The 12,382-nt window shown below is 41.7% G+C and overlaps 1 protein-coding gene across 2 annotated transcripts in view; it reads right to left on the bottom strand.

Annotated features, from left to right (window-relative positions):
- The window catches only part of GFRA1 (GDNF family receptor alpha 1), a 138,122-nt gene that overhangs the window by 48,897 nt on the left and 76,843 nt on the right, over nt 1-12,382 (bottom strand). For both annotated transcript variants that reach the window (XM_033066177.2, XM_042779528.1), the window contains exon 4: nt 6,200-6,539. In XM_033066177.2, coding sequence (XP_032922068.2) covers nt 6,200-6,539 — 340 coding nt within the window. The remainder of the gene's footprint in view (nt 1-6,199; nt 6,540-12,382) is intronic.

Raw genomic sequence — 12,382 nt, 5'->3', positions numbered from 1 at the left:
CTGTAGACAGGTAATACAGAATATTGAAGCACCACAGGTTATTTTTAACCTGATCAGCAGAGGATCTACCTGACTGCAGGGATGCTGCCTGGAGAGTTTGAGCTTCCTGACAAGGGAGCTCAGCATGAAATATTGTCTAGTTACTGCTTCTTGGAGCATGAACTCTCTTCTCTGGTACAGCACAAAGCCAAGGGAAAGTTGAGTGCAGGACTAAAGCTGAGCCATTTTTCTAATTACAGTACCCTTGTGTCTCTCCTGCTTTTGGAGAAATGTCAATCACCAGTAAGGTTTTAATCTTCAAGCCCCTCCTAAGCTGAGCAGAGAGAGTATAAATAGGGGCCAGCCAGCAGATCTGGGCACTGCAGAATGAGATCCATCCACACTTCAGAAGGGACAAAGCAGTCTTGTTTTGCTGGATGTTTGGATTTCTTTGATTCCAAAGGAATTTATGGGTATCTTATAAGGAGGAACTGTTTGATTCATTTTGAGTTTTATTCAGATGGAAGAAATGTAAAATTACCTTTGTTTCTGAGGGGGAGGGGAGAGCAATATTATGTCTATTTACTCTGCTAACAGAAGACATCAAAGTAATGAATCATGTAAAGGACTGAAAGGGAAGAAAATAATATAATATTGCAGCATTTTCTATTGTTACTTTGCCTTTCTTGAAAGGTTTTTGCTTATTTTGCAGAGACTGCATTAATATTTTTTTCCAGGCTAGCAGTTCTCCACACACTACACCATCAAGTTTCCTCTACAGAGTACACCAGCTTCTTTCCCACCTCCCCTCAGACCTCATTTTTTGAATTTTCTGAACTGTCACCATGCCTCAGTATTAGTTCATTAAAATGAATGAATACCTGTTTTGTCTATTTTTTCCACTTAACTAAATAAACCTCCAGCAATATACACATGTATGCATACATTTACATGCTTGCATATACATATATGTATAAAAATCACTCTTCAAATTCAGGCTATGTGAGGTGAGCTTGTGGGCACGGGCTAAAAAGTAGACTTAACAATTTTTTCTGCCCCACTTGGTATTCTAGAGACACAGGAGCTCTCCTGAGTGCAGGTGGAGAGCTCAGGCTCACCCTACAAGCATCCTACACCTACTGCAGGGTGAGTCAGGCAAGGTTTTGCACCCACTCCCTGACTCAGGCTCCAAACACACAATGCAGGCAAAATCAGAAATCAAGAGCATCCTTTTCTTAATGTCCTTAACAGCATTACAAAAACTACACTGTTGTCCTGGTTTCACATAACCACAGCAGACCAAGGAGCTGCCAGAGTGCCCCAAGTGCCAATTTGATATAAATGCCCCGGAGGGACTCAAACCCAGCTCTGTTATCCAGAAATGTGGAATGCTGATGTGTCCTTCATGGAAATACCCACCAAGTGCTCTTTTAACATGCAAGACTAGAGTCAGGCTGAGAGTGAGCTCTCAGGCTTTTATCTGACCCACTGAATTGTCACCAGGATCAGTACAAGGCTCAGAAAGGGAGGCAGCACCTCTGTTTTCCCTCTCATTTGCTGAATTACAGATGATCACTGGACCGTGGCAGGATACTGAGGGAGGAAAAGCACAACATGCAGAGAAGCAGGTGAGGAGGCACTATAAGTGGCTGTAATAGAATTCAAACGTGTCAGAGAGGCGGTGAAAGTCAGATAATTGCAGGAAGATCTGGAAAGAGGAGATGAAAGGAGACTAAGTGAAGGGAAGAGGTAGGAGGGGAAAAAAAGCAAGGGGAAAAAAAGTGAGAAAAATGAAAGAGAAGTTTAAGGAATAGAAAATGTGAAGAAAAGGGCAAATTTATTTTTCCCTTCTTCCACCTCCTCCTGCACATCCCTCCAGGGCACTGCTCCCTGTTAATTCTGTCACTGAGGATTTTTCCCTCCTAGAAGAAGATGGTGAGCTCCCCCCATCCTGGAGCAGGACACAAAGGATTGCCTGCACATTTATAACACCTCACACAGACTGGTCTCTGGTGCTGAAACACGAGGGTGCAGGGTTTGCATTCAGTGCCATCCACAAGACTCACACAGAGAAGCCACTTTCACCAACAGGTTCCAGGTGTGAAGCACCGGCAGATTTTCACGTCTTGCAGAAAAGGAGTGCAGACACAGTGACTCCCTTTGCAAGGTAAATTATCATTAGGAGTGTTCAGCAGAATATCATGAAGGAAAATTATTTCCTTGGCAAGTTTCTGATGTTTTCAGGAAATGCAGCGAGCAGCTGAGCTCCTGTTCTAACATTTCCAGTGGATAAATTCTTCTGTGCACTGATGACAATGTTTGCATATCTTCAGAGAGTGTTCTGATACCTGCAGAAGCAGACATCCTTCACACAGCTGAATGAGTGGTTGCAACGAAATTAAGATTGGATAGGACAGGTGACCAAAAACTGGTCAAGAGGTAAGAACACACCAATGAAAGCACATTTATAAAGATTTGGCTCTCTGAACACACAGTGTTGGAAACATTTTTCACTGTATTTTCAAGGAGATGACCCATGTACTGAAACCTAATTGGATATTTCATTCTTATCCTTCCACTATCACACAAGAAGAAATTATTTCAGTATGTTAAGCATATTTCTGTATTTTTTTTTCAGTGGTCAAACAGCTGCAGACAGCAATATGTACCTTTTGTAGAACTAAGGCAAAAAATTAAGAGGACAACTGTATTCTGAATTTAGTTCAGAACTCCTTCCTGGCTATTTGAGCTTCAAAAATGAACCTCAGTGATCTGACCAGTCATTTTGAGTATAATTATTGCAAAGGACAAGAAACATGCTCCAACCAGTTTCTTTTATTAGCAAAAAAATGCTGCCCTTTTCTGATTTTTGCAGCACATGAACGGATTGATAGCATTATTGCAATAAATGATGTGTCTGTATCATTATCATTCTGGTCAGTGTCTTCTGAACATATCCAGGAAAAAAACCCAAGTATTCAAATTCAAGATTATTAAAAAGACCAAACTAATGACTCACACTTTCATTACTCAAGCAAAACAGTATTTGCAGTACTGTCAAAAGTGATAGAGGCAAATATGAAGCACCCTGCCCTGCATTTACAGCAGGATGATATTCTTAAAACATGCCAGTCAACTTTCTGAAGCTAATTGTTAGCTGAATTGATCAGATCACGAAGTTCTTTAAAGGTTTATGCAATTCCAGGACAACACTGGTGGAAGTTTTCAATGGTACACTGACACTTTTCTTGGAAGATTTGTTAATGCTCACAACAGAAGAGAAATCGAATGGCTTCTTCTTGTTTATTTTCTGGGGGTTTTTGTTTGTTTGTTCTTTTTTTTTTTTTTTTTTTGCTTTTCTTCTCACTGAGCATTGACAGACATGCCTGAGAGCTACAGTTGTTTCAAAGCTGGATATGGACTGGGATACAAGCAGAGGCAGCAGACAAATGATAATGAAAGTGAGCCATTCAGCATTCTGATGAAGTTGGAAATTAGGACTGTTTACATAAGTCAGAACTTATTTCCATTTCCTGACATTTCAGGTCCCTTTATCCCTCAACTGAGAATTTCTTACATAACAGATAGATTAATGAATTAAATAAAAAAATAATAAAAAACCAAAGCATCCTGCCACGTCTGTTAGTGGTACCTGCAGTTTGGTCAGATTGCTTTCCTGCTCTTAAATTTGCTTCAAGAAGAGATTTGGTGACAAATACACCAAGATAAAGCTTTTAAAGAGTGCTCAAAACTGAATGTTTAAATACTTTACACAGGCCCAGCTGATATTTTATACAGAGTATAGGCAGATACAAATCTTGCATTTCTGAGTAAGCAGCATTCATAATCCATTTTATGAACATATTTTCAGAAAACCTTTAGACCTTGTACCCCTTGTCTAAACTAGCATTATGAAAAGGCTTTAATAGATGTAACAGGCATGCAAATAACAGTTTCTAAATTACCTGGTTTCACAGTAGGCAGACCATATTTTCAAATTATTCTGCCATTTAGATACTCTTTCTGACTTCAAAATGAAATAGAAGTTATCAGAATTACACACCTACTGACTACTGCTTTTAATTATTCCAAACATATCTGGAATTACTGTAAGTACTGATATTTATCAGTGCCAGTAGTTACAACAGCAAGATCTCCCATTTCTTTCCTGCCCTGCCCAAGTCCCTGTTTTCCTGCAGGAGCAGGGGAACAGATCTCACCAATTTCCTTTAAGTTCACAAGTCAGACACACAAAATGCCTTTCACTGTCTGAGAGGCTGGGACAGCTTTGGTGCCAATTCCTGCTCTCTGTGACAGCAGAGAGGGAAGGTATTAAACCAGCAGCAGTTTAGAGAGCCCAGGAGGTTGTGACACCAACGTGAGGTGACTCTCAGCAACACACCAAGCTTGTTTTGACCCAAGTGCTGCCCACACTGAGGCCCCAGACCCTGCAGGCGTTTGCCCATCCAATCCCTTGCACCAGTGCTATTCCTCACCCTCACACCCAGGTCTCACTGAGCCTTGAAGAGCCAAAACTTCTTAATTTTGACACTCTAAAGCAAAAGAAGCCGCTGTTCATTTACAAGTAAATCCATTTTCATCTCAGTGCTGGCTGCAGCATCAGGCAGAGATTTTACCAGGCTTTCCCCTGCAACACTGCAATGGAGAAAGCACAACACCAGACTCCTGAGGTTAAATTAAACAAAATGCCATTAACAACTTAACTGCTGAGACAACATTAGATCAAAGCTGACCAAAGAAAAACACAGTCGTGAGAGAAGCAATGGCATTAAATTAACAAGTTAATTCCAGAATACAACCCAAATAACAGAGAGAAGTCTCTCTATAAAATCTCCTCTCCAGTATCACTGGCACTGTAACACACTGACAGTTTGACAGAGAACACAGTAAAGATACTGTAACTCCACTAATTAACATGACCTGTGTACAGGGAATGCAATACATAGAAGCAAAAGTTCTAATGGAACAAAATAAATGGTTCAGAGGCTACACATTCCCAGCTTTCATGAAGTGCAGCATCATCAGCAATCAAGGTGCTGAATGCCAGTCAGACTGCTCTGATTTAAATCAGCTCCTGTTGTGGCCAGCAGGAAATCTGTGTCTCCAGATTCCCCCAAGCCATGGAGGGCAGGGCATTGCTCACCTCCTCACCTCTGAACAGCACTCAGGCACAACTCAAGTGCTGCTGCAAAAAGCTTAGGACCAGCAGTGGAAATCTCATAAACAAACTTCAAAGTAAATATTTCACCAAGCATAAGTAAGTACTTATTAAGATTTACATAGTATCTTCAGTGTCCTTGACATTTTACAATAGTGTTTATCTCCCTTGTTTGCTAATTCACAGAATTGGATAATCTACAATAAATTTACACATTAGAAACGAGCAGGATTCTTGGGCACGGCTTCATAAATACAACATTAGGACAACAATGCTCTAATATAAACATACACAATGCTAAGTAGGAGCACAGCATTTCCTGGGGGCAGAGGGGCCCTGTTGGCCACTCAGTAAGCTCTGTGTGACAACCTGCAGGGATCCCACCAGGGGAAAGGACCCGGCTTGTCCCGTGGAGCAGGGACAGAACACTCAGGGAAGGAGGCTGGGGACCAGGGCAGTGAATCAATGACCCCCAGCTGCATCAGCCCAGCACTCTTCTCAGAGGAGGGGACATGAAACAATTTCAAGGCTAAACCAGCTCTGTGAAGATAGTCTACAATGTGGACTCCCTTTTCCCCAGTGGATTAAAAACACGAGTGGTCTGTGCATTGTGACTATTTTATAAAGTCCAACAGGAAGCTTGTATTCCCAATTATTAGTACTCACATGTACAATGAAAATAAATCCCATAATAATGAAATTCTATTTTTACCTGGTCACTAATGGGACATAAAAATCAGACTGAGACACCATTTCATAGACACACAATGTTTCCAACAAAAACCTGTAAAAATTAAACTGGGGGTTGAAAGACTCCTCCATAAGGGAAGGAGTAGCTGAGAATAGTTTTGGAGAGGCAAACACTGTAAGCAAATGAGGGCTTTTGTTACTCTGTTAAGGATGTCAGACACATTTGCTTTTTTGCCTGACTCATCCTTTTCCTTAGTGGGCATTCTGACCCTTAGTCCTGGCACATCCATCAGCACCAAAAAGTTCTCTCTGGTACCTCATTAATCACTCCCCTGCCGTGTGCTATCTTACCTGCAGATGTAATTCTTCTTGCAGGACTCTTGTAAATTCAGGCAGTTTGGTTTCTCCCTGTCCTCATATGAACACACAGGAACAATAGTCTGCCGCCTCCTTTCTGTACAGGCTACGTCTCGACAGGAGCAGAAGAGCATCCCGTAGCTGTGCTTTGGGGGGACCTTGTCAAAAAATAGCCGGAGGGCTTTATGACACTTCCGCTTGTTACAGATCTCATTAGACGTGCTGCTGGTGCAGGGGGTTATGTAAGCAGATCTGAACCTCTTGCAGGTATCATTTAGGTTACAAGCTTTGGCTGCATCCAAGCAATTGTTCCCCTTTGAAAGTACTGGCTCCACTAGAAAAAACAACACAACAGCAGTGAGAAACGCGTCACATTTACACTTCGTGCTTTGTGGTTATTTCACTGTTAACGAGATCCTGAATACATATATTTGTTACATACAAAGCTTTCAGTGCCACAAACTGGGACCAGTCCCTCTGTTTCTCGGGGTTATGGTTTAACAAGTGAAAGAGGGCATGGGCATGTGGTGAGGGCAGAGTGCTGGTGAACAAATGGCACAGTACTTCATCTTCTTCACAGCAGACATGCAGGGTGACTATTGGCCAAGACCTGGTCTCACTGAACAGCTCTTACAAGCCCTGGTAAATTGGAAAGCAAATGTCTGGCCTAAGAACACAGTGAGAACACGAGCTGCTAACTCTGGGGTTGTAAAGCTCTGACATTTCCCATTTTTCCCCTTGAACAAGTTAAATGACATGCCGTGTCCACCCCAGGTGACAACATTTAAAAGTAATCTGTGTACTGTGCAGAAAGTAAAATAGACAAGCCCATTACTCCATTTTTTGTGGTCTGAGGACAGCCCACCCAGATAGGAAGGAAATCAGGTGCAGCCCCAGGACTGGGAGCTCTCTAAGGCCACCCACAAGTTCCATGCTTAGGTAAAACACTTTTATAAGATCTACAGCTACACCTGAACCCTGGAAAATTAATGAGCTCCACAAGCTTTGAAGAAGCTGACATAAAATTAAAAAGTGACTGTGAAAGAAACATTTTAAAACAAGGATGTCCCTTTCCCACACACACACACACTACAAGAAATTATAGGGAAAATTAAACTCAGATATAAGTTAAGGCTATAATTACACATTTAATTTCTCAATACATTATCCAGATATTAAAACCCAGTAGATGCTTTGCTTGAGAACTAAGGCAACTGGCATTAGATTGCAAAATTCAATTAAGAGTAATTGTAATGCTGCTTTGGATATTAAGAGTGCCAACATCACAGATCCAAGAAAATACATTAATTTCCCACTGCTACAGAATTTGCAAGCTGAACAAAACATATTGCAAATATCTAAAATCTGCTGCAACCTCTTGGGGGGGGCTGGCCAAAGATAAAACACATTTTAAACGATCCAAAGCTCTAAGTTACTATTACAAAAAGCTTTTTTCCCCTAGATCTTTCACCTTTACCCAGAAGCTCAGTCCAAGATCCTTTTACAGCTCACTGCCACTCATCATTCTCCTACCACTCTGCCTCCTATTCCCAGATCAGGACATCACCTTTTCTCTTTTTCCACAGCAGGAAAACACGAAGCAGCTTGGCTGAGATGCTGCACTGAGCTGCTGCATTTGCTGGAACACACTGTGCCCAAGATGGGCTTTGGCTGCTCACACACACTTCCATTACTCAAACAGATCACCTGCAACTGTCCCATGCATCTTACCTACCCAAACATAACACAAAGCTAAGGAGCATTAGATTTGTGTTTTACTCTAGCAGTGTGCTGTAACTATCTTTGTGTTTGTACATCTAACCTTTGTAATTTAACTCCAAGTCCTTCCCAATCTCAGCTGCTTGCACAATAAAATGACAACCTTTTGCATCTTATCTTCATAAATTACAAAATTGTAAACATGCAACATTTGACTATAAATTAAGAGCCCAGCATTTCTTATAATAGCAGCCTACAACAGATTATGCAACACCAGATGCAGAAGAGATGAGATGCCCAAAATACAACCCTCTCATAAAATTGTAACATTTTTATATAAAATGTTGTAGTACATTAGCATACAACTATAATATTAACTATGAACTCTCAAAGTTTTTTTTATACAGTATATGGAATTATATGTTTAGTACAAATATAATTACTATGTAATCTGCAGGGCATATAATTATGCAATATATGAATAGTATATGCTAATTACTATGTGATTGCAGAGTAATTACATGGTTATTTGTGCCTGGGAGTCAACTGCTGAATTCCACTCTTTAAAACAAAATTCTGTGGCACAGCTCCGAATGGGGTATTGCAATATGAGCAGACTTCAGCTTACTGTATTGATATATGCTGCTACAGAATTAAAAAACACTGTGAATATAAGCACCTCAAAAATAAAAAGGGACGGGTTAATCAATCTTTTTTAAAAGGCAGAACATAAGCCAACTCACTGAAAGTGCAAACAGCAGTGAAAGTTATCTTGGGGGAAAGTTGAATTAGGTGCAAAGTGCTCACAAATGATAGTTATGCATATTCATACCTGTCATTCAATTTGTATCTGCCCAACACTCCCATTCCTCCATACATCAACTCTGAATACAGACTGGTCTTGGGGGGTTTTGTTTTCTAAACCAGCCCTGCCTGTAACGTGCCCCTTGCCTTTTCTGTTTTGACACTTATGTCTCCAGCTATTGCTGCTGGCATACTTGTCATGACATTATATGAATTATTTTTACCTTTTAAAGCCAAGACTAAATGTAAAAGAAGTGCCTCAATTGCATCTGAATTAAACCAGACTGTCTAAACCAACTCTTCTCATTAATACCAACTTCTCTTAAGCTTTTAAATCATATTTTAATGCAAAATTCCCAATTTGCAACACATTTAATGCTTTATTTTTACTGCAAAATTGCAGAATTATTCCAAAGTCCTGTGGTAACTACAAACAGTTAACAATACTGGGAGTGTTCTGAGGATTACTTATGCAGCAGTAATTCATAAGGTCAAAATTTCACCCAGCTTCTGTTCCACAAAGCTTAAATTATTAAGACAGGCAGGAGTTTGGCTCTTACCAGGTACTGACTACTTTAAAAGCAAATGGATCTTATCCAGAGCTACTTTTCATGCCAGAATCCTTTGGGAAAGGTTTGTGTAAGGAGATCCTTTTTCAGTTTTCCCCTCTCTTGGGGCATTAGGATATGGACTGGGGGCAGTCAGGGCAGCAGCCTGGGACAAGTTAAGATTTCTTTGCACCACCATTTCCCAACCCAGAGCTTCCTTTCTCCCAAATCCTCTTCACCTGGGCCCATCCTGGACATCTCTGCCAAACCACACAGCCCTCCACTCTTGCCAATCTGCACAGAACCCGTGGGAAGCCAGTTCCAGGCTGGGATAAATGGAGATTCAAGGCTGTGAGAGCACTGGGTCCTGTCTGCAGCACGGGGCAGGAGAGCTGAGCTGGAACCACCAGGGTGCTGCTGCCTCCCAGCAGCCTCCATCCAGAGGGATGGCAGAGCCAGGCAGAGCCAGGAGCTGTGCCCTGGTGGGAAAGCAGCAGCCTTGGGATGCCCAAAGCCACCTTCCCACCAGGCACACACACTCTAACTCTGGGGCAGGACCATGGGGTGCTGACAGTGGCATGCCTTTACCTGCACCCCCAGCTCTTCCACTGCACATGTAACACGTGTGGCACGTTTTCTGACCAATTTTACTGATGAAAAAGCAGTCCTTGCCTTTACCTGCACCCCCAGCTCTTCTACTGCACATGTAACACGTGTGGCACATTTCCTGACCAATTTTACTGATGAAAAAGCAGTCCTTGTACTACAGTGCAACTACCTGGATGTTTGTTATCTCCTGCATCCCTCCACCCTGGCCCAACACTGCTACAGCTGCAGCAGCCCTGGACTCAATCTCCCACAGACCACAGAAAGCCAAAATCTCCTCTCTTTATTCCAGAAGTGCTCCTAAAGTCTCAATAGGGCTTCCTCTACCCTGTTTGATCTTCACCCTCTTTCACAGTCTCTCCACTTTAATCTTTCATTTACCTTGCACCTCCATTTCTATTTAATTTCTGAACCTACTGCATCTCCTCAACTCCTGTTAATCCACCCCATGGTACCCCAAAAAGGATTCTCAGTGGGTGCTGGGAGCTTCTTATTTGTGCTCCCACTAGACATAAGGAGCACAAGGAATATTAGCTGTTCTCTAAGATTCTTACTAAGCAGCAAAATGGACATTTAGTTTTCAATTTTCTTACAGCATATAAAAAGCAATTTACTGAGGTTGTCATTAAAATTACCATTACTATTTGCAAGTAATTAGCATTAGTAGGTTTTTTTAGTGGATATAGTGAAGGGAATGCTGTAAAGAGAGCAATAAATGTTAATGTGATGGAAGGAAAAATCACACAGTGATAGAGGTGACCACATGGGTACAGGCCTACTCCAACACAGGTGTATAATATGGCATATAGGAAACAAAAATTGAGCAAAAGTAAGAAGAGAGCCATGATCCCACTTAAACTGAAGTGCTGCTGTGGGGTTCACCAAAGTACTTTTGCTTTGTAAGAAGAGCAAATTAAAAAATAAGGAAAGCACAGCAAATATTGTCATCTGCATTTTAATGGATTAAAATAAACTACTGATTTTTTACTGGACAAATTCTTTCTAATCCTAAAAGATTATAAATAGAGGAAAAAAAAAGTAATCTCTAAAAAAATCTTGAGACTGATAGTGTTATTCTGAAGTTCTACTTCTCTTCAGCTCAGCATTTACAGAAGAGCTGGCCTATTTGAAACCTGTTTCATAATCTTAATAAGCCTTAAGCTTAATCTTAATAACCTTAAGTAAGGTGACTTAATTTTTAAATTAAAACTAACATATTATCAGCTATGACCAGGGCTTTCAGAATACTTCCACATACAACAACAGGCATGTTGAAATTTCACTTGATGGCAGCAGGTGACAAAGATGAGACTGATGCCTGTGAAAGCTACAACCAAAGCTACACCAACAAAAAGGTCTAAAACAAAATTGCCCAAAATGGGAGTTCAGCTTCCCAAGACCAAAGCTGTAACATTTTAAATGCCTGGTTAGTCATTAAGTCTTTGATCACACAAATTTCCTGGGTCTCTAGAATTCTTTTTTGAATACCCCTATACATTTATTTGAGGAGGCAAATACTGTCTCCTGTCCCAGCCATTTAGAGATTGGGAACAATCACATTGCTTAACATGAACCAACAAGCATGATGTGGAATTGCTCATCTACCATGTTATGTTTGGAAGAGTTCAGCTACTGTTAAGCACAACTGCTATGTCTGAAATCTTTCCCAACACACCCTGGCCTTTGTTTTTATGAGACTCTGCTGGTGAATCATCAGCCAGGACGTTCCAGACTTTGGTTCAATGCCTTCTGTGACATGAGAGACTCACAAACACTCTTCTCATTTCCCAGAAGGGCTCTCAAGCCCTCTCACTGCAGAGTGTTCTCAACAAGAAAATGGTGCATATTGCAAAACAAAGAGGGAGCAAGATGCTTCAGCCCAAGAATGAGAGCTGTCCCTGGGAGGCAGATTGTTGGGTCCTGGCCCACCCCAGGAAATAGTTACTTCTCTTGCTAGAGTAATGTCTGGAAACCTTCCCTGAAGAAGACTCTGTAAGCCTGCAGAGGCATGATCCCACTTGTGCTCTCCACTTCTAATCCCTTCCAAAAACACATAACCCTTTCTGTACCACATCTCCTTCCCTTCCCTCCAGACCAAGGTACTGCCAAACCCACAGGGTGCCCCCCAGGCTTTCAGAAATCCCAGAGAGGTGAGCAGAGAGCAAAGACATCTCCCTTCCTGAAGGACTGTTCTGATCACTACCTCAGTGACTGAAGCATCACAACCCCTTGTGCTGGGTGCCCATTGAGTTACTGCTATCTACTCCAGGAGCACCCACTGACTGCTGGGTGCCCATTGAGTTACTGCTATCTACTGCAGGAGCACAACTGGGTGCTGGGTGCCCACTGAGTTACTGCTGTCTACTCCCAGGAGCACACACTGACTGCTGGGAGTCTGGCTCCTCTGTTCCAAGTCTTCCAACAAAGCTATTTCTGTATCTCCAGACTCCTTTCACTAGACCAGGTTGCTCAAACTTCATCCAACCTGGCCATGAGCATT

This window comes from Catharus ustulatus, chromosome 8 (assembly GCF_009819885.2).
Source record: "Catharus ustulatus isolate bCatUst1 chromosome 8, bCatUst1.pri.v2, whole genome shotgun sequence".
Taxonomy (NCBI): domain Eukaryota; kingdom Metazoa; phylum Chordata; class Aves; order Passeriformes; family Turdidae; genus Catharus; species Catharus ustulatus.
Note: the sequence above shows the minus strand (reverse complement) of the source record. Positions and strands in the feature narration are given on the sequence as shown.